General features: G+C 42.6%; 1 protein-coding gene across 2 annotated transcripts; it reads left to right on the top strand.

Annotated features, from left to right (window-relative positions):
- Positions 1-1681: 1681 nt before the first annotated feature.
- On the top strand, positions 1682-23289 carry RUBCNL (rubicon like autophagy enhancer). 2 transcript variants are annotated; one of them, XM_083797745.1, is made up of 16 exons: positions 1682-1808; positions 1943-2041; positions 4263-4371; positions 6593-7270; positions 11513-11598; positions 14372-14579; positions 15435-15539; positions 16807-16849; positions 17235-17367; positions 17755-17900; positions 18423-18487; positions 19579-19817; positions 20564-20625; positions 21939-22092; positions 22213-22303; positions 22813-23289. In XM_083797745.1, exons 2-16 carry the CDS (start codon positions 1982-1984, stop codon positions 22923-22925), a joined length of 2292 nt encoding a protein of 763 aa, XP_083653871.1. In that variant the 5' UTR covers positions 1682-1808; positions 1943-1981; the 3' UTR covers positions 22926-23289. The 2 variants fall into 2 exon arrangements, with proteins under 2 accessions (XP_083653871.1, XP_083653872.1); XM_083797746.1 differs by lacking the exons at positions 1682-1808; positions 15435-15539 and having other exon boundaries at positions 1842-2041.
- The last annotated feature ends 3831 nt before the right edge of the window (positions 23290-27120 follow it).

Below are 27120 nucleotides of genomic sequence, written 5' to 3'. Positions count from 1 at the left end.
CGTTATTTTGACCAAGCTCTTTATTTTGCTTAATACACTGTACCATATAGTTTGATTTGCCCTCTTCATAATCCAATACAAGTTGTTCTGGTATTAGAACAAGATGACACTTTGGTGTACCCTGGCTTTTGCTGAGTTTCCAGCTTTAAAAAGAAGCTGGCATTTCCTTCCCCTTTTTCCCTGTGATTGTGCATCTGCCCAGTTTTCTAATATTTGTGTTGGTGACATCTGCAAAAAGTAGAGAGGTTTTTAATCACATTTCAAGCAAAGGGTATGAGACAACGCAAGTGCTCCTGACAATTCACACATATATATAAAGAGAGCACCAAGGAGAAAAAGAGCACCAATTAGGTATGAAAGTCTATCACACTCTTCTTGCATTGCATTGCTTTCAGACATATTTAGTATTTTGCATTTATGTAATGCTTTTCATGTAAGGATTTTGGAAAACTTTATGGGAATGAAACACAAATTACCTAGCTGATTTTTGCGAAGCCTTAGTAAGAAATCTAGCACAACTAGGAAAAAGTCTATAGCCTTTTTCACCATACTACCTGTTCTTCCATGCCTGAATATGTAAATTTCACAAATGTAGAAATTATTTTTACAAATAATGGTGTGAAAACACCATTTTATTGCTGGGAATTTTAAACACACAAGATCGGAGAACACAAAGACCAAGTTCAGACAACTGTGCAGCTTGGCCAGCAGCTAAAACTAAGTTTACACAGCCCAAATCCACTGCACTATTTGCTGGCCAAGTCAACATCTGTGCTTGAATTATGCCACACTGATATAAAAAGGCAGGCAGTTACTCCATCACATCTGAAAGCTCACATTTTCAGCTGCGGCTCTGTTTTGCATTTTGCATACTGCTTCCAGATACTCCTGCCGGGCACAATCTGCGCTCTGTGTCCTTTCTACTTCCTCACTCTTTGCAATTTCCTAAACTGCTGCACATCTCTTTTTTTTTTTTGCATGTTTACGGGCAATCAGCAATTTTTTAGATCCACAAATACAGCTCAGCTTTCCTTCAGTGTTATTTTTAGCCCAAACTGGCTACTAGGAACCGCAGTTTGCTCGTTCTGAGCCCGCTAAGACAGCTGACTCGGAGATGGCAGATGTCTCGGCCCTTTTGTAGCTCTAAGCGATAATGGATCTTTGGGGACAATTTCTACCACGCTGCATGGCCCCAATACAGCTGGCTGTACAAGGTGTGTCCACACGCCTCGCCAGCGGTGTCCCCCACCCCAATTCAGAAAACACGCCACATTCACTCCCCATTGACTTATCTTTATTGGGTTGGTTTTGTTTTGATTTGCTTTCCCCCAAATAGCGCTGCGGCAGCAAGGGCTGACTTTCAGCTGACAGCTTGCTGGGCCGGTGCATGCTGCTCGCTCTGCGGGACAAAGAGAAGAGCCAGGTCAGGCTTTCAGACCAATCCCATTTTATTAATGCCAATCCCTCCAGCAGGGATTACCCTGGTTTATTTCACCGTTTAGGTGAAATTGCTGCCTAGGCCGAGACTGGTCCCGGCTGTGGCGTGGTTGCAGCCTCATCCCACAGGGCACCACCAGCGCTGGCCTGGCCCCATCCCACACCAGCGGCCCGGCAGAGCCCAAAGACCCCAAAATTTATTTATTCATTTCTTTATTTCCACAGAAAACAGCCCCGACCAGGCTCAGAAGGAGGAGGCGGGCGGGAGGGCAGCACCGCCCCGTCAGGGCGTCCCTCCCCGCCCTCTCGGAGGCCTCACGGCCGCCTCAGAGCCGGGGGGCGGCGGCGGCAGCCCGGGGCCGGGGCGGCTGGTGGGGACCGGGCATGGCCGGGGGGGACATGCCTGCCCCGTCCCTGTGCGAAGTCAGGGCCGAAAGGGCTTGAGGATAATGAATGCGGAGCCTGCACGAAGCTAGGGCTGTAATTCTTTCCCGGTTGCTTCCAGGTCCGAGAGCGGCAGGAGGAAGATGAGCGTTTCCCCACCATGTCTCTCCATGCAGTGGCTGTAGCCAGCTACAGCGGGGTCTTCAGGCACTCCGGCAAGGTAAGGCTCGGGGCCGGCTCAGTGTCAGTAGCTTGGGAGCTTTTTTTTTTCCCCCCCACAAAAAAACGGCTTTTAGATGCCAGCGGTTGCGGTAAATACCGCATTTTTACAGCTGACTAGGATTTTGGAAATGCCTTCCCGATGTTGAGGGGGTGGAGGGGAAAGACGGGTTGCTGTGAAAAATGTGAAACTGTCAGTCACTTTTATTGGTTGTGACTGCATGTTTTTGGATGCCTCACGCACCTCTGTTGTCTTCATTTCTTATAAGTGCTCGTGAATTACTTTTTGTTGTTTGGTAATTAGATACTAAAGGATCTTTCCCCCGATCAGTGATGTAGTCAAAGTCGCAGCATCTTGAAAGTAAATGGAAATCTTTTATCAAAATTCTCCGAACACAAATCGCTTACGATGTGATATAAGAGATGGGAGGTTTGGGTTTTTTAGAGATACAATCTTGAAACTCAGCACTCTAATATTTATGCCTACTGATAAGGTACTTGCACTTAACCTGGTGTCAGATAGTTAAGATATAAGGATCCTAAGATGCAGAGCTGGTTAACTGTGTTTTTTTAAATCAAAATAATTGCTTAAAATGAGTTCCTGTAAGAATTATTTTATCCAGTAATATCAATAATATTATATTTATACGTATAAAGTCTGTCTGCACAGCAGTTTCTTTTTATTAGTGGAGAGGGGGGAAAAAGGCACGATCAGATCCTGAACAGAGCGTTTTTCCAAGCACTGACGCACTCAGACACTAAATACTTGAAATTCAGCATATTATTCTTGTTCCGAAACGTTATTCTTCAGTTAAAAGGGAAATACTTTGTGGTTTTTAATTTGGAAACTTCTGCTTTCCGTGATCTGCTATCCAAGTCCCCTCACTCTCTCGCAGGACCACATAAAGGTCAACATGGGATGGCGGAGGGCAGCTCACCTTTTCACTCCTTTCTCTTTGTATGGGATCACAGTGATCCTGGTCCTTTTAACGATGTGCTCTTCAGAGCAGGGCTCCCCTTAGATTTTCCTGATTTCTGTAATGTATTCTGCAGATCCACGGCATGCTGAAGCAGCAGGAGGTGAATGCGTAGCCCTTGGAAGGAATTTATGAGCTTAGGGAGGAGACCTGTTGCTTTGATGGCCTGGGTGTATCCTGCTCCCATATTGGAGTATCTTGGTGTATCCTACTCTGTCAGTATCTGTGCTAACCTGCTTGCCCCAGCTCAGCTCACACTGGTTTGGCAATATGGTTAAATCTGGCATAGAGGGTCTAAATAATCAGAAATGTCGTGTCCACACAAAGCAAAATGCTGATCTGGTGTAAACCCGCTCAGTCAGTTCAAACGTGTTCAAAATTTTTTGTCAGCTTATACTGGCAGGCCGTATGCCAGGTCAACTATTATCTACTCGTGTCACTCCTTGCTTTGTGCTGGATCAACCGAGTTGCTGACGTCAACTCCATTATCCTAACATTATATCAAATTAGGCTGCCATGATGACGGGACCACACTTGATCGCAGTCAATACTGCTGGAAGATCAGGCAGCCTGTGGATCATGGCCTCATTTATATATTCAGTTCCTAGCTCGTATACATCTAAACAGGCCTTTCCTTCCAGCTACGCATTGGCGGCTCCTTGAATTATTTTCCACTTCATTACTGTTGTTTTCACAAATATGTAGTCATTTGAATTCAGCATCTTATCTTGCATATCCCTTACGCACATTTAACTCTCAGTATGAGGAGTGCCTTTTAAACCAACCAGTGCTTGTGATAAAGGAGGCGCACGTGTAACTGAGTAATTATTGGTAATCTCTCTTCCAAGAAAATGAAAATGTTCTTCTAAAAGAAATAAAATAGCATCATTGCCTTGCTAGGTGGGAGAAAAGAGTCTCTCTTCTGAGACTGTCTTATTTTTGGAACTTGTTATTTTGTAATTAAATGCTCAGGACTCTAGACAGTAATGGGCTTGAGTGTTGAAGGTCACTTACCTTTTGAAGTGAAATGCAAGTTAAGAGGCCAGTGCTCTTTATACCGTGCATGCTTTTTGGGAGATTGTTGGACAACCAGAATTATAGGCACTGGCAGTGGTTGGGTGACTGCCAGCAGGCCTTAGCACAGTGTTCTTCTGTGTCCCCTGATGGCACGTTTGTGAGACTGAGGATATCGCTACCAGAGTACTGCTGTCTTATAACCAAATTGCCTGTCTGTTCTTGTCCTAGTTAAACCACGAAAATCTAAAGGTGGCTTTTACTGAGTCAGCATTTTCTTCAAGCCCCTCAGCGAGGATTAGCTGTCTTGCTCCAACACCTCAAATTTCAGTTCTCTCAGGTATGTCAATTTGTTCTAAGATGGCTCCTTCTTCTAGGGAGCTTTACTGGTGCTTGTAGTGATAGTAAAAGCTATTTATCTTGGTGTGTCCAAAACAGCTATACTCTTGTTGGAGAGGGAACCCTGCTAATTGAGAGGACAACATCAAAGTTGACTGTACAATTTCAAAGAAACGGTTTCTTAAATTTTCATGTTACCATAATTACTCGCATGAGTATTAGTTGCAAAACTGAAACTGATTTTTTTTTTAAATTGGAACCAAGCTATTCCCAGTAGTAGCTTAAGATATGGCCCGTTGTTTTTTCCCCAGGCTCAGCATTGCAGAAGCCTGAGTTAATTTTTTAAAATTTGTTCTCTTTTCTCGTAACTCAACAAGTAGAACAAGTATTTAGCAGATTAGTCAGCATGGCTGTATGGTTTGTGCTGGAGATGCTCCATGATGCTGGTGTGGTGGAGATGACAAAGGATGAGAGGGAATGGAAAGGCTGTCAGGATGGGCTTTGAAATACGAGAGCAAATCAGAAGAATTGAAGACAGTAAGACCAAACTTTTTGTCTTGCACAGACAAGATGTTTTCAGCCCAGGCTAAGGTATACCTGTGCAATTGAAATACCTGATAGTTATCAAAATTATATTCTTTTCCTGAAAAGATCAAAGTACACTTGTTTGAAAGTCAGCTAGCTTTCATTTTCCCATTCCTGCCCTCACACTATGCTGTGGCTGGCTGTGTTGGCAAGGTAATTCTAATGTAGTCTGCTTTGTGAGTGCAGCCAGTAAGGAGTGGAGTTTTGTTGTTATTTCTCTAAGAACTTTGTCTTCATCAGTGGCCAGTGGCTGGTTCCAATCACTGACAAACTATTTAACTAATTTTCACCTGGCTTTACAAGGACAGCGTTCTAGGAGCTCTTGCAGGATCTCTTGCAGTGCATCTTGTACATGATATTCTTAACGGTTAATTTTTTCAGTTTTCTCTTGATGGGGACTGCTCTTTATAGACTTGCTTTTCCAAAGTGCATTGGGTCTTTGTTTTGTTTTGGATCCCTGCATTAGTAAACTTTCTTATCTAACAAGCAGTTTGAGTGCATGCTGGCTTCCAGGTGAGTGACTCACGGTGAGGTTTGTTGTTTTCAGATGAGGTATTTCCAAGGAGAGCAACCTCTGGGCAAAGTCTGCAGTCTGCAAGACCTGCTGCTTTTTTCAGCAACGGTGTTTAACATTCCTTGTGGTCCTAACTAATAGGTCTGTGCCCTGGAAATGAGTCTCCTTGATTGTGTCTATTCTTAGAATTTTACAACCGACTTACCTTCCCCAAAGGAGACAGTTGCTAGCTTTGTCGTGATATGGTTGATAGTTTCTTCTTGAGGACCACAGACTTTGTGCCTAATCTCTCCATTGCTTGGGTGATGGCAGTTCCTATGGGGCTTTTTTTCTGGAAGGTAAAACTTCAGTTTGTTTGCGAATAGCTACTGATCGCAGTGCACACTCCTACATCACACTTCTGTTGCCCTGTTTGCCACTAAAGGCAGTTTTCCCATTTTCTATTGAATTTCAGTTTTACAGTAGGTCTCTTAGGACCATGGCAGGCAGTATCGATTCCTTCAAGAGACATTCTAACGAACTCACTGTGACAGAGCTGATTTTCTTTGTGGGTTCCCATAAATGCTGCTGTTCCTCTGAATAATGAACTGAAGGTTACTTTCCACATGAGCAGGAGTGTCTGACTGAAACATGCAAGCACATGACCTTTTATTACTAAGTCTGCATTTCTTTTCTTATTTTTATGTTGATTCTGTATGGGTTTTGCTATTAAATGTCTTTCTATTTACTGGCAATAGAACCAAACCATGAAAACAGTCAGTAGCAGGGCTCTAACAGTTACTTGGCTGTACCTCACCCAGTCTTGTGGAAGTAGGACGTTTCTGAGCACACTGACAATCAGACACCATTAAGGTATTAACTAATTGTTTGCGTTTGGCTAGAAGCAGCATACTTTACTGCTGGTTTATTACCTAACCTTATCAATGAGGGAATTGCTTCCTGATTGCATAAAGCAAGATCTTTCTTGAAGGAGGAGGCAGGACGGAGTGGTGCGTGAATTCAGTTCTTCCCTTTCTTCTTGCTCATGTTAAAAATAATGTGTTTTATTCATGTTGTGAATTAACTTTTCTTTTTTTTTTTTTTTTGTCTCCTAACCTCTCTGTTTCTTGCCTTGTTTGAACAGACGAATACTCAAGGCCAGCTGTAATTGGACATGCTGGAAGTTTTGGATCGTACCCAGATAGTGCCGAAGCCATCAAAGACATTCTCGTGTCTGTTCTAAGCGCATCTGGTTTGAAACCCTCTCTGCTTTCGGAGCAGAGCACGATGCAGGGAGCTGAACAGCCAGACAGTGACATGGAAGGGTGGGAAGAAAGCAGCGATGGGGATAACAACGAGGACAGTGACAGTGATTCGGCGCATCACAGCGCTGCCTGTACGCAAACAGACATCAGGTTTACCAGGCACCGGGCGTGCTGGGACAACAGGGACTGTGATTCCTCTAGACCTTCACTGGATACATTCTTTCATCCACGTTACTCTGACCGGGATGCTGCTACTTCTTCCCTGAATGGTTTCACTCTTTCGGACGTATCCCCTCTGAAGCGGGACTGCTTTACGCAAGTGACGTTAACAGGAGGCACCGTCACGTCAGCTGTCGTGCATCCTGTAAGAGAATGCCAAAGCTCTTTAAGCTCCCCTGAACGAGATTTGACTTTTACAAGGCTTCTTCCAGATTCAGCCGTTAGTAAGCCAGCAGCTCTATTTAAATACCCCGCAGCTTCAGAGCCTGCAGAAGTCAGCAGCAGTGACAGCAGTGCTCCCCCTGTGTTTCCCCAGTCAGAGCCTTTCAATCGAACAGGTAACTTTACGTTCCATTTTTGTTTCACCATTTCTGTGCTGAGAAGGAAAGACATTCGTAATAATTGAAACTGAAATTGACCTTGTTTATGGTGAATGCTAATGACTGTACAAATGCTGTCATTCGAAATAGGGGGAGAGGGAAGAAAGAGGAAGCTTCAAAATGAAGGAGAGCCAGTGAAACAGGAGGCGTTCTGGCTTGCAGTACTGTCTGGTGACACAATTGCTTCTTTAATGTGCACCCTCTGGTAAAATGTAGGAATCACTGAGCTTTGATCAGTGCAGAACATCCCTGGATGAGGCTTCCAATAACTCATCTTTTCTTCACCACTACTCTTCTTCTGAAAGCAGATAGCGTAGATCTCGGTGTGTGTGGTCTCCTTGGTACATCTTGTGTTTGACGTGCACTGGAAGAGAGGGAGCCCTTCGATTCTGATTTAACAGAATTAACATCTATTCTTGTTCCAACTAAATCAGCTTGTGCTGGAGCTGGACTATTTTTCATACTCCTTCTCTCCCCCTTCCCAAGTGCACCAGCTGTCTCCAAACCTCTCCAGATCAGAATCTTTGGACTCCTCACCACCTCCAGTCCGCTGCGTGTTGTCTGCACAGAGGTGCCAACTGAAGGCTGTAGTGAAGCGTATCCGCTGAGCCGGGCTTCCTCCGCTTCCTGCAGCTCGCTGCAGAGCAGGGCTGTAGGTGAGAGCAGGAGCTCAGGGCAGCACGGTGCCCTGAAGCCCGCCAGCGGGGTGACAGAGCTGGCCTCAGGGTGGTGAGATGTGCCATGCTCCACGTACTTCGGAGCAGGGCTCCAACCACTCTGCTGAAACAGCAGAAGAATTGTCTGGTTTTTAGTACCAGGCATTGATATTAAGAGCCTTTGCTGCAGCATGGTGAAGCGCTTTTTTATTATTTAAAAAGGATGTTACCAGTAGTATCTAATGGTTTAATCTTACTGGATGCCGAGCCCCAGAAAGGTGCAACTGAGAGCTCATTTTTTACACTGAAAAAAAAAAAAAAAAGAGAAATGGGAGGGAGCCATCAGCCTGCTTTAGTGTCATAAATTAAAAAAAAAGCAAAGCTCCATTTCCAAGGTCTGGTACTTCCCAGCTATTCCCTCAAAGCACCTCTCAGGCCAGAAGCTGGTGGCAAGACCTCAAATTCCCACATCCCCCTGCAGGAGTGGGAGTTTTTAATAGTAAGAAGTTTGTCATCTGGGGCAGGCTGTTGTCGAGAGGCAGGATGGTGGAGGTGATGGTTGTTCACTTCCGCTGGGGAGGTTGTTTGCTGACCCGTGCACCACGCGTCTGAAACCTGCCCAGCGGAGGCGCAGGGAGAAGGAAACCACACCCCGTGGCTGGAGCTGGGCTCGGCCAGTCGTGCAGGTTTTCGGGAGCTCCGTCTGGGAAACAGCCAAGCCTCTAAAATGTCATCAGGGACCACAGGGCGCGTGTGACTCAATCTTCTGGCACAAGCGGGACATGTCACAAGCTTCTCCTGGGTCAGGAACGCTCCTGGTTCTCTGCAAAGTGAACAGAGGAGCACAGCAGCCAGGTGACTAAAGAAGCAGCGCCCTTGTTTTTTATTAACAAATAATCCTCGAGGGAGCTGGGATCCAGTTACACACTGTGCAGGCAGGCTCTATCCGCATCAGTCTTAGATTTCTGTTCAGTACAAGTGAAAAAATTCTGCATTTCATCCTTCATTGGTGCTTCCAGCTGTTTAAGTCGCTGCTGGCTGGTCCAGAATGGGGGGGTTTGAAGGTTGTGAAGTCAGATTTTTTTGGTTTTCTTTTCCCTCCGTTATGTTCTCCAATTAGGACAGGGAAAACAAATAGCAAACTGAAAAAGAAGAAATAAAATGTGTAATTCCTGCCTTCAAATTCAATCCATCAATCCATCTCTGGATTGGCGTTCCTTTTGATTGTTATTTCAAAAGTGGTAGATTCTTTTCTTTCTTGGAGGAGAACAGGTGAGGGATGCACAAGAGGTAGGAAAACGACAGTCCCCGTGACTTAAATCAGAGTAAATCATTTTCTTTCAGTGGGATTTAACAAGGTAGTTACTTCTGCTGATCCTGTGAGACTCCTGTCCCGTTTTCATGCTTTTCAGGGCCATTCTCCAGTGGCCCCACGCAACCTCTGAAGAGGCTCCATCGGTGCTAATGAAGAGTCTGTGACAGAATTCGGGGTTTTCCTGGGGGCTTTGTTGTGGCTGGTGTGTCACGGGCATTTCACAGGGCTTGTTCCGGCTTTCAACCTTCGTGAGCATCAAGGGCATTTCCTTCTGCAGCTCCTAAGTAGCCTTTCCCCAGCCTCCAGGCCATGGTGCTCAAGAAGAGAAGGGCAACCGCAATATTCTGCGTCTGACCCAGAGCTGCATCCCGTTGCTGGATGCCCCGAGCTCCTGTGCTGCTGAAATACCCAGCTGGAAAACCCGTGCCCTTGCCCAGGGAAGGGACTTTGCCTTGGCCAGCAGCTCCTGGGTTGCTACTCAAGCCCAGAGCCAAAAAAATAAATCTCATTATGTCATCTGTCAAGAATCCCTATTCTTTTAGATTTTTTGTCCGTCCCTAGGCCCTATTTTGTCTGTGTGTTATCTCGTTGAAATCTATTCCCACCACCTTCTTTTCATTTTGTGAAAAAGAAAAAAATCTCAACTCTGAATTTTACCCTTACTTACGTTTCCCAGCTGTAATCTTACTGTGCTGGAAATCTTCTGTGGTTTTGGAGAGATCCCTACGCGGTTTGTTTGTTTGTTTGTCTTTCTGTATGGCACCCAGATGTCCTGTAGCTCAGAACTTCGTTTTCATGCAAAATGGAACCAGGTTTTATTTAAAATTACTAAATCAGAATTGTTTTTCCGCTTTACACTGTTTTAACTTAAAGGTGGAAGTGGGGTGCAAAAAGTAAGCAAGAGAGAAAGCTCCCTTTAGATTTCAAAATAATACCTAACATCACTTGTGTCGTACATTTTAAAGAAAAAAACAATTCCCATTTCCTTATTTCTGCTTGTTATTTTTAATTCAGAGAATGTTTGTTATCTTAGCTGATGAGAAAGTAGGCTTTTATCAAGCTGTATGGTCTTTAGCACTTACTTGTACTCCCCACATACGACTTGCCCGGTAAGGTGAATCATCAAATAGGTAAGTAAATAATCTAATTAGCTAGTGACTTGGCTTCAGTGATTAAAATTTGTTTTGAAAAGTCAGATCGTCTGCCTCCCTGGTTTTCTCCATGGTATATAAAATTGCAGGTATTAATAATTCTTTACATTCATCTCATCTCACCTCATCACATCGAAATACAGCACTGACTTCCCAGTCTGATTTCACCAACACTTAGGGGCAGTGTAACGAGGTTTATTTAAGTAAAACTGTATAAAGAATCCAAATTAGGCCTGGGTGTTCAGTGCTGTTTGGCTGGAGAAAAAAAAAAAAATCTTATATTATTCTCACATTTTCTGGGGCCTCTTTACCCTTTATGTGACTTTGGAACAATTCATCAGTGGCAGTTTTATTTTACAAAGAGCATTTGATTACGCCCTATTATTTGCAACAGCTTTAAAAGGCATGTGAGACTGTAGCATTTAGATACAGTATATTTTATTCTATCTGCATCACCACAGTGAAACAGAAATTGATTGGTATAAGGTCAGAGAAGAGATAGCAACTAAAAGCCAGTCAGTGTTAAAAATCAGAAGTCATTTCCTTTCCAATCTCCTTAGCGTGTACACCTACAGGCATATGTGTGATCTTCATCAACATCTCAGCAAATTTCTCTGGTTGTGAGTGATCTGAATGCAAAATGTTAGGGCATGGTCTGACACCCTCATTTTTTTGGCAAAGAAGATTGTGACTGCATTAATTTATACAGAAAAAGCAGCGTAAGTCTACAGAAAAACAGATGTGCTGCGCCGCGTAGTGTAAAGTTAATGGGAAAAGGGATTAATTTTGTTTCACATGCTCATCAGACTCAGCAGCAAATGCCAGGAAAACAAAACTGCTGTTTGGGAAGCAGAGTCCTACAGTTAATGGATCTGCTCCAGTTTCATGTCTTAACATGTGGTACTGGTTGCATTTGAAAACCAGATGGAGATTCCCTCACAGTATGGAGACGTAGTGGCCAAGTTTCTTCCTTCTTTGCTGTAGGGATTAAGGGATTTTTTAGTCTGGACATGTAAAGAGATGCATCACATATTGGCGATTATTATTATAGCTAATAAAGTTCTTGCTACACCCACAGGTTCTGCTTCAGTTTTGAACATAAGCGCTGTACCCTTGAATCGTTCGTTGCAGGACATCTTCGTGCTTCCAGAAGATGTGGAGAAGGTGAGGATGACAAAAAAAAAAAACAAAATTGCAATATTTTTCCATTTTTATAGTAGTGAAACCAAGTGACAGGAAACATTTCTCAACAATTACTGTCATTTGTTACTAAATCTGTGTAGGCACTCAACTCTCTATTTGACTTGTGTATCAGAAAGCTCTTTTTTCCTAATTTTTACAACTACTGTATTTTCCCTCTTCTTCCCCTTGTGACTCAAGCTGCCCAAAATGCCTATTTCTTCATTTGGTTTTACTCTCAGCCCATCATTATTATTTAAAAATAATAGAAAGATTCTAGAACATTGCATACTTCTTTTCACTCCATCATTTTTGCAGAACTACGGAATGGTTCAAGTTGGAAGGGACCTCTGCAAGTCATCTGGTCTGTCCCCCCTGCTTAGGCAGGGCCAAGAAATATGTTTTCCCATATTCCTTGAGACCCAACTTTAAGATTAGTGTAGTTACAGTAAAGTTACACTATAATCTGTTGCAGTTACATGCATATGAATGGGATTTAGCCATGATTTTACAGTCAGGAGGTGGGGCTTTTTTCTGTGTTTTTCTGCTCATGAGGAGCCTGTGAGGTTGCTGTAAAAGAACCTCAGATGAATAACTGCAACATCTGCAGTAGTTTAAGCTTGGCAGCCCATTGGAACAGAGATAAAGATGACAAGATAGTGTAGCACATATCTCTGGGTGCTAAATAGGTTCTTAATCTTTTCCAACAGTTGGGAAAGAGGGGCTAATGTTATAATGAATTATAGCGAAGAGTAGGATTTAACACTAAAGGACTTTGGAAGTGTGCCTACAAGAGGAGCTTTCTGCTGGACTGCTGCTGTGCATCTGGTCCCATGTCCTGGGCCCAAGAAGTAATCATTGCGTGCAGCACGGGTTTTACTGGAGTGGCAAGTTCTGCATTTGACTTGAAGCTCTTGTTGTTCCTAAGGTGCATTGAAAGCAGAGAGGGGAGAACTAAAAAAAAAATCTCGTGAACTGGCCTTTTCATGTTGTTTTTTGTGAAAGGTGCTTCCAAAAGGAGGTGACATTTCTCCACCTGCGATGTAGGAACCAATACCAAAGCAATTTGCTCTCAAACACCAGAAGACCAGGGAGTAGATTTAAAAACAAAAACAAAAACACTAAGGTGCATAAATTGTCAGCAAGTGTGAGTTGTAGTCCTGCGCCAGGAAGGAGGTGGGCCAGATGAACTAGGGGGACTTTCCACTGTGATGTGAGTGGGAGGGAAGAGAAAGGAGAAGGCTGATGTGTCACGGCCCAGTTGGGCTCCTTCCTAGGGTGGCAGACCCTGCCAGCAGGCAGAGCTGAAGGCTGACAGTCATGCTGAGCGTAGGGGTGCCTGTGTCTTGTTCCATCATTTTGCAGCACAGCGCTCTCAGATAGGCTCATAGCTGCTTCTATCAGCGGGACGTGCTGACACGCTGTGCTCTGCTGCTAACTTGGGGTTAACCAATGCCACACGGCGTTAGGTGAAAGATAAAAGTTTCTTGAAACACCCACAGGGACTCGTGGGCTCTCTCTAATGTTGAGATTAATGTGGACAAAAATATTAGGCTGTGGACAATCAGAATGCACTTGAGATAGCTAAATCCTAGGGAGCCCAGCAGCTATTTCTAAACACCGGTGCCTTTTGTCATACTTCCCATACAGGTTGTAGGGGATAGCATGAAAACTGGCACGATTTTTACAATTTTCTGAGCATAAGCAATTTTTTAAGAAAACTTTTATTATTCTGCACTCAGGACCTCGAGCCTTAGTACTGCCGTGGTATTTTAGAGGTCTGATTTTGAACAGCACAGGCATGTACAGTTGAGAGGAAGGAGGGAGGGTACCCTGAGCGTTTCAGGAGTTTTTAATCGCACACCTGAGTGCACCTATGCCTCCGTGACGTATCCGCTTTTGGGCTGAGACTCTTAGACCACTGGAGAGAGGATACAGCAGTGACATTGGGGTAGGGAACCCCAGATTTATCTGGAAGTCTCAGTGGCACTGAAGGTGGTCTTACAAGTTCCTTTTTCGTAGAGGATGCGTGATCCAGGCAGGCAGGGTGGTGAGGAACCCTATGGGGAGGGTAGCTTCTGGTGTGGGAGTGCCGTGGTGAAGCTTTGAAACTACAAGCTTTTATTTAAGGCAGGGGACTAGCTTTTGTTTAAGGGCAAACTTTCTATGCAGCCTTGAGCTGACAGTAAGCTATCCCACTCCATATTCCCTGCCTGAATTCTTAACACATGGTAACACTTCACTAGCTTCCGTATCACCTGCCAGATCTGAAGATCCACAGTTCGTTTTAAAACCTACCACTTCTGGCCCCATCCAGGTTAGCACGCATCCAAAACTGCTTGTACACAACTGACAATGATTCCGTAACTTGAAATTAAATCCTGTTAAATACACTACGTGGATTAATACTTACATGCTAAAAAAAGCAGCGTACCTAGAAGCCCTAAAATGCATCCATACTCATCAGTTAGGGATGTAATCAAATTTCTTTTTATCTGGTAGATGGACAAGATAAAAGTAAATTGTATGCTTTCATTAAGGGTGAGACAATTATCTGGGCAGTTGCCTTCTGCTTATTGTCTCAGAAGTGCTCTTGAGGTGGTTTTCTTTTTGGTGTGTGTGCTAATGAAAGGCGAAATAGCTTTACATTTTCACTTCTTGAATCGCAAAAGTACAGGGAAAAACTATGTATTTAATTTCCCCTTAAGTGAATATAAAATATGCTGCTTACTAATGAATGTTCCTGTCTTGTGTCCAGGAGAACGCACACTTCTTTGTTGCAGACATGATTATAGCATCCCTGGAAAAGATGAAATGTAATATCCTCAGCCAACAAGCAGAGTCCTGGGGTGTGGATGAAACGAGCGGATCGGATGGCAGCTATCACACCGATTCGGAGTTATCCTCTTACCCTGGAGTGAAGAAGTCTGATTCTTCTGTTGCCTCTTCAGACAGCGGTTATGAAGGCAAGTTGCTTAGTGTATAATGCAGCCTTTTCTGACAGCTGTTGCTGTATATTGTTGTGCAAGAAAATAACAAAGGAATTTGGACGTTGCTTGGAACCAAATCAATCCCCTGTCACCTGGTTAGAGTCTCTCTAAACTTAAACAGACTTTGTTCCCTGAGGGTCTGTATTCCACAAGTGTTTTCCTCATGGGTTGAATTCTTCCTTTTGAATTTGTGTTTTATTTATTATAATTATTATTTTTTCCCATTCTCATGAAAACAAGAATATTAAAATCGAAGTGCCACGTAGCAAGCACCATTCTTGATAAAATGTGCCTGTCCTCTCTCCGCTTAAATCCTCTTGCAGGATTTGAAGCATGGCTCTTTCCTTCTGTGCTTACTTCTGCAGGCTGCAGATCCGATCACCCAATGGATTTGAGTAAAATTGCCCAGAGTATTCATGCACGTATAGTTTGAGGCAAGATAATAAGCGCTCCTGGCTTTATAGTGCTTGTGTCATCACTTGGGTTTTTAAGTAGATTTAGGTCTCTTGAGTAATGCAAATCTTAGAGATGTAACTTAAGTCTAAATGACAGCTTCTGGGGCATGGTGTGCTCCCAAGTGAGAAGGGGAGAGACCACTGGTAATACAAAAACTTTTCTTTTAGTTCCTAGAAACTTCTCCCTAAGAAACCAAGAGGCTTGCTGTATGGCAGGCTCTCAAGAATTTGCTCTGTGTGCGTGTGTAAAAATTGCTCTGTAAATACAGGCTGCGTGCTAAAGTTTTGGGAAGTGGAGAAAAGCGATGAATATAATAATCTCAGCTACTCTGTAGATGCTGGATAGTTTTATTGGTGCCTTTTTTGTTCTGGACAGGCTGTGCTCTGCTGCCTGTCAGCTCCTCAGCACATCTACCATCACATCACGAGGCTGCCAGGTTCCCCTGCCACAGCGACTCAGAGGATGAGTATGTAGTTATTGGTAAGACTTTAAAAGTTTAATTGCCAAAACAGCTTTGTTCAGCTGAATCTCCTGCATCGTTTCGAAAACTTACTGACTTAGTAGGTGGAGAAATGACGTGTCAAAATGGAAAGAGCTATGTATGACTCTGTTAGAATGCATGCAGAAACCTCAGAGTGGTGCAGGATTTCCTTTCTGCAAAAGAATATCTTTTCTGGCTTCAATGACTACAACTGTTTTAAGGATTAAACCAAATCAATGTAGGTGAGCAAAGTGTGAAACTCATGTTTAATTTACAGCTTCAGAAAACTATAGCAGCATTGTTTGGGAGAATTTAGGACAGTACATTATCAACTTAACTAGAAAGTGATGAGGTTTTAGGCAGCTCTACCTCTGCTCCAGAGCAGACTTTGTCCTGTTAGTCACCAGTGTTCTGCTCCCCTTCAAAGGATCCTGAAGTTTCTCTGCTTATTTTCTGTTTTTTACATGTAGAGAAATACAAACACTTAAAAATGGCCTGGGCATTGTTTAACCTCCATCTTATTTTCTCTTGTTAACAGATTATTTTCTTATTTTTGCTTCCTTCTAGTTTTACAGAGATCTACTTATTTTTCACCTCCTCTTTCCTAATCTAAGAATGGGGAACTATCTCACAGAAAAACATTATTTCTGGTAGCAAGAGTTATTTTGACATGTATGAATTGGGAAGCATTTGTCTTCAGAAGAATATGCGTGGCCAAAGCTGGTGCTACCAGTGTGAACACCTTGTCTGCATATTTTGTCTGCATAAAGATAATAAGGAAAAGTGTGCTTTGGTTCCATTCATCTCACCTGTTAGCTAACTCATTTATAGCATTATTTGGCACGTTAGTGATTGGCGTCTCCAAATATTTGTCAGTGTCCAAAAAAAAGTGATGTAAGCACTATTTTTATGTATGTTAATGTTAACGTCCAGTTCCTTCTGGCTGGGCCTGGACTAGCAAGCGCTTAGTCTCTCTTTATTGATTCCCCTGCTCTTGAAGGGAGGCTGATGGAGATATTTGATGGATTGCTGTTAGGGAATACTTTTTGTCACCAGATATCACAGCTCTGCAGGGGGCATCGGGCTCCTTGTGCCCGTTTTACAACCAGGGCTGAGGTTATTTCCCACATCCAGCAAGGGCATTGTAAAGACGAGTATATTTGAGACTGACAGCCATAGTAAGACAGAAGGTGGACATGAAACTGTGCTGAGTAACAGAAGCTTTGTTTCTCAAATGATATGATAAAGCTTTCTCCTTTACTGCAGAACTTGAAGACCTTGAAAATCTGTCTGTCACCCCAGATGAAAGGTAATGCGTTGTATTTTAATGTAATAGCCCTTGCTATGTAAATGCAGTACAGTGGTGTTAGGTTTTTTGCTGGACCAGCTTTCTGGTGACTCTTGGATGGGGTGGGGAAAGGTGTGGGAGTGTTAAATTTGGTACTCGCCAAGGAAGGAGAAGGAATGCTGCTTGACAGCAAATGTCTTTGTGGTACTTGGCTTCACAGAGCATTGCTTTGGTCCTGGAGTCTTGCTGGAGGGTGGTAGCAGTGGCTCTGCTAGGGCCTGGGTGTATCAAAGCAAGGGAATAGAAATGAAGGGATGGGAGAAAGCTTTTCAGGGATGCAGAAGAGGCAGTGGATCTGCTGATGACATGCTGCTATTTTTCACTGTGTTTCTTGCTTAACTTCCAGATCATCTTTTGAACCAGGCAGCAATTCTGCTGAAGCAACAGCTCAGGAATTGTGCAGAGCTTTCAGAAAACACTGGTTGCAGACAGAATCTGCAGTGCAACTGTCTGGTTGCCTGAGCTCATCTAAGCAGAGAGTGAGTCTGAGCCGAAAACAGCGGGCTCTTTATCCTGTTCCCCAGATAATCATTGTCTCGCTGCAGCTGCCTCACTGTTATGGAAAGGGGGGAGATGCAATTAAAAAATAAAATACAGACAAATACTCACAGATTATTCATTAATTTTAGAGAAATTTTTGGAAAATATCCTCTCTGTTTAGTAATTTTCAGCACATTTGAGATGTTGTGCAGATACGAACAAACAGCGTACTTCTCCTAGGACTGATACCAAGGAATTTAACAGAGTGGGGATTGCGTGCTGGTGAAAACCAAACTGTAAAATCCTGGAGTATAAAGGGAGAAGCTTTCTAGCATTTATTCTATGTCCTGCTGACTGGCTGTTCATGAGTTTGTCTTTCCCAACAGTCTGTGCTGAAAGAAGAGATTCCGAGAGAGCTTGAGTCCAGTTTGAGTCTGGCTGAAGAAATAAAGATCATATCCAAATTAAGAGGATCTTCTGGCTGGACCCCACCAAGATCTCAGATTATATTTAACATTCACCCTTCAGTTAAGTAAGTCTAATGAAAGCAAATGCTGTCAATAAAGCATGGGGACTTGCGTAACACCTGCTGAAGTTGATGGAAGGAGCCTGGGTAATTTAATAAAAGCTAAGGTTAGCCCTGTTGTATGGCACAGCCTTCTGCAGTGTCTGTCAACAACTTTGCTAGAAAGCAGATGGCATCTTTTTTCCCCTCTGCTGGCACGTCCTGATTAACATGGTGCATGCACTTTTACATGTGATAATACACATATTGTTTGGTGTTACAGTGGCAGTGCTTAACTGGAATCTGAAGAATTCCATTTTGTGAGATTAACTGGAGTATATTTTTAAGGCTTTCCCTGCTTCTTTCCTGCTCACATTTCATGGCTAGTAGGTTTTCAGAAAGGAGGAAGAAAGGTAGTATTTGGGGAAACTGCTAGTCTCACTCTGCATAAAACAATGTTAAATGAACAAAGTAGGCAGGACTTTGGGGGCAATGGCAATAAAACAGCGTTTTGTCAAGTGAAATGTAACTGTTTGTCTCTGTATGCAGGAGAGATGCAGTGGTAGCTGCCCAAAACTTTACGTGTGTTGGTTGTGGAACCCCAGTAGAAAGCAGTAAGTATTATCAAAAGAAAAAAGAAAAAACTATCCATAACTGGTAATCAGGCTGTGATCTGCATTAGTGTAGATGTTCCACAATTGCGAAATCTGTCTGAGCTAGAAGGAAAATCTTACTGTTGGATGTGCCTGCGATAAAACGGGCAGTATAGCCCATTCCAATGCCTGAAATTTCTCACTGTAGATAGAATACAGTAGTTGATAGATGTCCTGCTCGTACACAGTTAAAATCAGTAACAGTCAACAACAAAACAGGAAAAGCTTATAAAAATTAAGCCTCCGGGCTGGAAAATGCTGTTTTTTACATTTTCCAACAGTTTCTTTCAGTAATTCTTTCTCTCTGCCAACTTACTCATTTCCAAAAGTCTCTAAAAGCAAGCTGATGGAATGTGTGGTTTTGTTCTTTTGGGTTTGTTTTAACAATTATTTTCCCTTAAATCTTGATCACAAAATCCTGCTTGTCTGAAGAATGTTTGTGATATGCTGCAAGAACTGCTTGAAAGCATGGTGATTTTCAGGTCTGGTAACCAGACCTTACCTAAGAAATCTTTGAAATGGCTTTCGAGACCACTTGAAAGGGCCCGCTGACAAAGAACAGCGCCTGTAATGGCCTGTGAAGTATCAATGGTCCGTGATGGCACATGGACTTGAGCAAGCCTGAGATGCTGAGATAGGTGAAAAAAAAAAATCAAAAATGTCTTTATATGGAAAAAAATATCATACAAATGTAACACTGAGTTCAGCTTGTCTTTCCTTCGACAGCAGCATTTTGCTGCTGGTTTGTGTGTTTGGTTTGGTTTGTGTGCTTGGTTTGTGTGTTTGGGTAAAGTAACAATGGTTTCTCTAAGACCTCGTTATGATGGATATAATAAGCTCAGTCTGATAGATACAGAAATGAGGCAAAGTTCCTCTTCTAATGGAAAATACAAACCTTATGGATGTGTTTACCACAATAACAACCCCACACTTTAAATAAAAAATAATAAAAACTAGAAAAATCTTGCTACTCACTCCAGTAGATACAGGTTATTTAGACAGGAGGTGTATCCCACAAATATTCAGTGTCATTGCTATCTGTGTACCTGCAGAATATATCAGGAGACTCCGCTATTGTGACTACCTGGGGAAATACTTTTGTGACTGTTGCCACAGCTACGCTCAGTCTTCAATTCCTGCCCGAATACTGATGAAGTGGGACTTCAAAAAATACTACGTGTGCAACTTCTCCAAACACCTACTGGACAGCATATGGCAGCAACCAATTTTCAATGTGTCGACTATCAACAAAGCCCTCTATACAAAAACAAAGGAAATGGACAGGGTGAGGGTAAGTGTGGCTGTAGTTTTTTGTTTGTTTTTGATTTGTGGCTCTGTGCCTCTTGGAGAAGAGCTCTTTGGGACAGGTTGTCCTTTGCTGTGTAAGGGGGGAAGGAGGCAGAGTTTGTCTTCTCTACAGTTAGATTTGTCTCATCAACACTTCTGGGACTTCCTCTCTCCTCACAGATGAAGAGGAAGTAGGGAGAAGTCTCCAACCTATGCCAGAGGTCTCATTTCCTCCCACGCCTGGGAGGTGTTTCCAGTTTCAGTTCAGTGTGGAGCTGGGCTCCTACAGTAAATATTTACTTCTGCTTGGCAGTTGGCTGTTGGAAAGCTCCAGAAGTTTTGAATAACTCCTTAATGTTGTGGGCCATTAGAAAAAACACCCTTGACTCATCTGAGGATTGAGGAAGGGTGCTGTGCAGACAATTACAAGCTGCCTTCTTGTCTGAGGAGACTGTTACTTGTTGTTACACGTGTTTGGATCTGGCACCTTGGTGTGACAACATGGAGCACTTTGTACTATTGGAATTGCTTCCCTTGTCAGCAGTAAAAGTAGCATTTGCATTCCTTGACCTGTCATGAATTAGAAAATCCGTTTGTTTAATTCTGTGCTAAGTGTGAAGTTCTTATTTTTAGATTATGGCTGATACACTGACAAGGGTTGCTGACTCAAGTAGTGTTTTTGTGTTTTTGTTTTTTTTCTCACAAATTTATACGTAAAACTTATTGTTTTGTTTCTCCTTCATCTTTTAGGAGGCACAAGAACAGCTTTTTCATTTAAAAAAGCTTTTGAAAACCTGCAGGTTTGGTGAAAGGTATGGACCATGATCATGTGTGAAAAATAGCTTATTAAAACATACATAAAGTACTTAGAGAGCCTTCTTCTCTAGAAATATTTGAGTGCAATATTCAGTGAGCTAATTTGATCATCAGAGAAAATTCTGATAACAGAACTTCCCTCTGTTGCGCTGCAAATGTTGAGTAAAGAACAGCTTTTATGTGGTAGCTTTCTGTTTTTCTTAACATCATTAGACATGCGTTTGTTTAAGTTTGAATGATTCTTGCTAGGTGTGTATTTCCTTTCTTTGTCCCTCTTAGGTTGTCGCCTGCTCTTGAAAGGCCAGAGATATTTATTTACATTAAGATATTTATCTACATCTCTGGGACAATTTGTCTGATTAAAAAAACAAAAGCGCGCACACACGCAAAAAGGAGATCCTTGGGAGTTTAAAGATTTCTTCCAGAAATCTGTCATATGCTTAATTCATTTTATTGTATACACGTACTAAAATGAAAGTAGTAAACTAACACGATAAATACCAGAACATGAGAAGGTAAAAAGCTGACCTTCTTCTTGCTGCAAGTTAAAGGTTTTTGGCATACACGTCCCCAGAGTATGGGCATAAACAGCGGTTAGACATGTGAGTGATGAAACCTTCACCACAAAATTGCTGACATTTTTTTAAAACACTCATAAGCAAAATAAGCTTCTGAAGTAGGTTCTGTTATCTCTTCTACAGAATGTCTGTAAGAAAAGCATCATTTAAATGTTGTCCAACAAAATTAAATAGGTATTTTAATGTTTCTCTTCAGCACAACCCCCTGTGATTCCATTACAGAAATATGCATTTGGATCCTTTGTACCTTCTACATTGGGCATATGTGAGAAGTTTTAAAAGCAATAGCCATGTCTTCAGTGTTCACACGCTTAGCAGAAGCATAGTTTCACTTAATAGTGATCTGTGCACTACAAAAACAAAGATCTCTTGGCAAAAAAGAAGTAAATAATCCATGCTTTTTGTGTTAGATGTGGCATGGGATTTTATATGTTGAGGTAGAACAGAGCCTTTTACCCATTATTTGAGAATTGCGGGGATAACTTCATATGGCAACTTCAGTGCCTGAGGAATGTGCATTTGAAGTAGACATTTTATTCTAAATCCCAAACCCTGCATTTTTTTGTTAATGTGAACTAAGATTAGGAGGGGATGTAGTATTTAGTATGAATCTGCTTTGTGTGATCCCAGGGTGACTGGCGAAGTGAAAGAGGCTTATTTTTTAAATAAGCTTGAAAGACATCTTTTGTAACTTGGATTTTCTTTCTTTCCCTTTTTTTTTTTCTTTGCAGTGTACTGAAGGAATTTGAACAGGTCCCCAGCCATCTGACAGAGGAGCTGCATCTCTTCTCATTGGATGATCTGGTGAAGATCAAACGAGGGCAGTTACTGCCCCTTCTTAAAGATATTCTGAAGACCTCCATCTCTCACGTGGATGGTTGTGAGGTAAGGAAGAGTCAGGGCTCTTAGTGTCCTCAGTGTGAAGAGTATCCCTGCTGACATTTGCAAATATTATTTTCTTAGATTCAACTTAAAAAGTAAACAACTTTCTTTTCATTCTCGTAGCTCTGTCAAGCCAAGGGGTTTATCTGTGAATTCTGTCAGAGTGCAGATCTGCTCTTTGCATTTCAGACTGCCAAATGCAAAAGATGCACAGGTATGTTCCAGACCAGATGTTTTTCCTCCTTCCCTGAGGGGTGTTGGTGTGTAAAACAGTTCCAACTTCTATTTTAGGAAAACACTGAGAACATGCTTTGCTGAAAGCATGTTTATTTGAAGACAATGGATAGCATGTGTGTTTGACAGCCAGCCTGTGGTGGCTGTCTTACACCAGTAAATTTAGAGGTCAAAAATACGGACTTGTCCGATCCATAGTTATGTTTGCAGGGGGAGGCTAATTTTTTGGGGTCTGTGCATGAAAGAGAGCCTGGGACAGTGCTATAATATTGTTGCTATACCAGAATTATTACATTCACTGTAAATCCTGGGAATCTTACCAAAACGGTTAGTCATAGTTATTACAGTGGTTATTGTCGTCCTGGTCTTACACTTGTTCTGTTTACTTTTATACTTGGGTGAACTAGGTAGGAAATTCTTAAAGGAACATAGCTATTGATTCTTTTTTTTTTTTTTCCCGAATGTTAAACTGCTTGTATTTATAAACAGAGTGCAAAGCGTGCTTTCACAAAGCATGTTTCAAGTCTGGAGGCTGCCCCAAGTGTCTGCGGATTGCAGCTCGGAGGACGCTTTCAGAAACTCCATCAGTGGTGCCTCTGTGAAACTGGATTCCTCTGATGATGATTGCCCATGTCAGACGATGCTCGAAGACAAATCTTCAGGTGCTTGACTAAGGATTAAATAATGTTGTTTTAGACATTACTATTCTTAATGCATGTCTCCTTTAGGGGAAGAAAAAAAAAGGGGGGGAAGAAAAGGCCTTTAATATCATCCTTGAAAATTCTCCCTAAAGGAGTTTCACCTTAACTGGTGACTGAAAGACGGGGTGTTAATTCAGTGAGCAGCATTTTTGTTGCTATGTTTCGTCTTTGTAAGATTTTTAATATTATATTTTTCCATATAACAATGATTCTTCTCTGTAATTATGCAAATAATGTATAGATAGTAAACAAGCGTTGGAAAACCTTACCTGTGTCAGATTTTGGAAACAGAAAAAGTGGTAAAATAGCAAGTCATTTTCTCATACGGTTCTACAATATAAAAACCTTTGTCCGTTTCACCCATGACAGCAATTTTTAAGTGATCTGCCTGTCTTTATCTTGATCCATGAGCTTTTACATCTTATTTTCTCCCCTTGTCCTGTTGAGGAGAGGGAGTGAGAGAGCAGCTGGATGTGTGTTTGGTAGCTAGTGAAGGTAAGCCCACCACAAGGTGCTGTATGTGTCTGCTTTGCAGATAAGTAACAATCTCTGTCATGGGCAAAACAGATTCAACTTGAGGAAAATTTATTTATTTATTGTCAATTAAAACTGGAGTAGTAGGGTGAGCAACAAAGACAAGAATTACAATACCAACTTCCTCCACTTTTCCCAGGGTTAGCCTCACTCCTTCATTCCCAGCTGCTCACCCTTCTCCTCCTACCCCAAGCAGCGCAAGAGGAATAGGGGTCGTGGTCAGTCTGTAACAGTTCCTCTCTGCTGCTCCTTCCTTCTCACACTTTCCCCTCCTTCAGTGTTGGGTCCCTCCCATGCGATGCAGTCCTTCATGAAGTGCTCTAAGAGTGGGGTTTTCCTACAGGCTGCAGTCTTTCAGGATAAACCTGACCCTGGGTGGGCTCTCCACGGTTCCTTCAGGAAGTATCCACTGGCTCCTGTCCATGGGCTGCAGGGGAATATCTGCTCTGGTGGCTGAAGCACCTTCTGCCCCTCCTTTTTCTGTGACCTCGCTGTCCATACTGCTCTTTCTCACTTTCTTTTTCTCTCTTCTTCTGCCTGTTTGGTGTTTTGCCTTTAAATATGTTTTCCTGGAGGTACCACCACCTTGGCTGATGGGCTTGGCTGTGTCCTGCTGTAGGTTCTTTGTCCCTCTGCCATGTCTGGCATGGGGCAGCTCCGGCCTCTCCTCACAAACAGCCCCTGCTTGTCAGCACCTTGACACCTCCACACAAGCTCTGTAGAAGCATCTTCCCAGAGCACTTTGACGTGTGAGGAGAGGCCGTGGGCCAGCAGCAGTGGTACTCCTGTTTAGTCTGCCCTCCTGCTCGCAGCAGTGAGTCTTCATCTAAAGGTAAAGTGCTGGCAGTTGAAAGCTGCTTTCCTTCCCAGCCTGCTTTGTTACTTCTGATGCAAGTGGCTAAGGAAACAGCCCATGCCTTTAGAAAGCTAGAGCAGTTGCTTCAACCTCTAAAACCACATTTTTCTGTGCCAACAGAGAAATCCCAAAACTTGAAAGCACGTACCGAAGCTGTGCTCTCTCCAACAGGCTGCTCTTGATATTTTGAATCTGTCATTCTCATTTTGCATTTCTTCCTCTCCCCACCTGCTAGCTCCATGTTTGTAAGGAAGAGGACAGCTGTCTGTAAGCAGGGTCTGTTTAAGTTCACCTCCACGCTAACGCTCACACTACACAGAAGTAGTGAGCTTGCTAATTGTTCCACTTAGCTATTTATTCTGTGGCCAAAAACAGATTAACTACTTACTGCTCAAGCAAGATTATCATCTCTTACTCAAGATCACCAAACGGATACTGAGGTAGGATAAGATGGGGTGAGAAAGAGCCTGCTTGTGTAGCTGACTGCATTTAATATTATGCAAGAGTAAATTCTCATTTACGTTGCATGCACAACTAACTGAATCACATGAAAGGCCTTGCTGTAGGGATTTTCTTCTTACAAAGGAGCTCACTTGAATAATCCTTCTGTGGGATAACCTGCGGGGCAATTTAATACATCTTTTTCATTATTCACATATTTAGAAGAGCTAATTTGGTTTCTGGCTGTGCTTTTCACAAATGTTCGAGTGACTCAGATGTATGGAGGAGGGGCAGAGTCAGGGAGTGAGTTTCATGTATGAAGTGTTGGAACTCAGCACGTCCTCATCACCTGAGTGCAGTGAAATACAAGAGAAGATCCTTGATGAATATGAGGAGCTGGAGGAAAGCGGAAGACCCAAGAGGATCCGTTCTGCTGTACATCAAGTAAAACTAGTGAAAACGTTCAACTGCTGATGGTAAAGCAAGGACCATTGGCCATGTGTTGGAAGGAGTAATGGGGGCTGGCTGCTATTTGCTGCTTTTGAGAGGTTGATGTTAGGCCCTGAGGAGGGTCATACCAACACCTCGCTCTTGTCTGCTGGTGTCAGGACAAGATAATACAGGAGCGTGCCGAGACTGTAGTCTTGCTTCTCTGGTGAGAAGCAAGGTTTGGGTGACTAGACCTGTAGCCACAGTGTGGGCAGGAGGGGTGACTTCATGCTATGCCCCCTATAGGTGTCTTTAGGGAATAGCTGTGTTCTTTGAATCAAGCTGTGTGGTTTAGTACTGACCTAAGAAGCTTAATTTGCTGTTGCTGAGCATCTCTCTGCAAGTAAGTATGGAGTTTGAACATTTTGGAGGAGAAACTACACCATAATGCAGATCTAAGGTAAGAGCTATCTAAGACACAAAAGCTCTATGGCTACAGTGGGAGTAGCTGGAAGTAAAGTCCTGCACGTGGAAATTCCTCTGAATTCTTTGAGAGAAGATGACAAGGGTTAGATTGCCTTACTAACGAATCGGAAAAGTTCAAGTTAAGCTGCCTGCTAACTGGAAAGCTGAATGTATTTCACAAAGAACAGTGATGCAAGAAACACAACTCTTTACCTAGGGAAGGAAGGGGAATTGTCTCACCTTTTCTTGCTCAAGTAATGAGGACCAATGCCCGGCCTTAATAGTGGCATTGGTCACACAACAGGAGCACCACTGAAATCTTATTGAATCTATATTCTTGGGGACGTAGGAGAAAGATAAATCTATTCCTAAAAGCTGTCTGCCTCACTCTGCAAGCAGAACTCAAGTTAAGACAATTTAATTACTAAGTGCTGTAGGAGCAGGCTTTCAAAGGAACATAGTACAAATACCTCAGTCTCGTTGCTAACAGTTTTACCTGCTTTCCCTGCAATTTTGTTTGCACTGATTTCTTGTATTTTTCTTGTAGTTTCAGCTGTAAGTTGTACAGAGATGGAAGTGCTTTGCTAAGATTCTATGCATTGCAGCTGGAATCTTCCATGATATGTCATACAGTTGTTACTGTAAATAGTAGAATAATATTAATTGCTAGGTGTAGTATGGGCTCACAAATACAGGTCTTCAACTGTAAGCAAATATGTCAAGTAATTAAATAGCTTTATGGGGCTTACTAATTCTAGGGGTGCCTGTCACACCCATCCTCTTTAGGAGAAGGAGAAGAAAACATCTACGTGGCTTATTAGAAACGATGTTTTGTCAGGTTTTGCACGCAGCAAACAAACTCCTTCAGCAGACATCTTTCACCTCTTGATGCGCCTATTTTTATGTTTTAATTAATGTTTTTTTTAAATTTACCATTATTTCCTCACTTTTGCTCTGTGACTGCTGCTTGAGGAGTGTTTGTTGCCACTTAATACATTGGCAGGCCTAAAGGCCAGCAATCTGAATACTCTGAATAACACCTTGAGGTACGAGTTGTACTTTTTTGGTCTAGCATTTAATCATTGGTGTCCTTTGGTCTAGAGCATCTACACCCCTCAGGGAATTTTGAGCAAAGCTATGAGACACTTTCCCTTTATACATGTAAGAGCCATATTTAACTGATCACATGTTGCATATCTGCCTGACTGCAGACTGATAAGTCTTCCAGATTGCAAAACCAGGAGGTCATTAAAGAAAATCTTATCATTACAAGAGGTAAAGGGAGAGGTGAGGAAAAGATTTAGAAGAAAGACTGAGGTCTGGCTATAGCATTCACTTCAGTGGAGCATGGAGACAGCTGAGCAAAACTTG

Source organism: Anser anser (genome assembly GCF_964211835.1).
Source record: "Anser anser genome assembly, chromosome: 1".
Classification (NCBI taxonomy): Eukaryota; Metazoa; Chordata; class Aves; order Anseriformes; family Anatidae; genus Anser; species Anser anser.
The sequence above is the reverse complement of the archived record's forward strand: the minus strand, read 5'-3'. Positions and strand labels throughout refer to the sequence as shown.

Coding starts and splice junctions, on each gene's coding strand:
- RUBCNL (XM_083797745.1), top strand. CDS start 1,982: ATGTCTCTCCATGCAGTGGCTGTAGCCAGCTACAGCGGGGTCTTCAGG. Junction 15,540..16,806: donor GGATGAGTATGTAGTTATTG/GTAAGACTTTAA, acceptor CCTTTACTGCAG/AACTTGAAGACCTTGAAAAT. Junction 22,093..22,212: donor CTCACGTGGATGGTTGTGAG/GTAAGGAAGAGT, acceptor TCATTCTCGTAG/CTCTGTCAAGCCAAGGGGTT.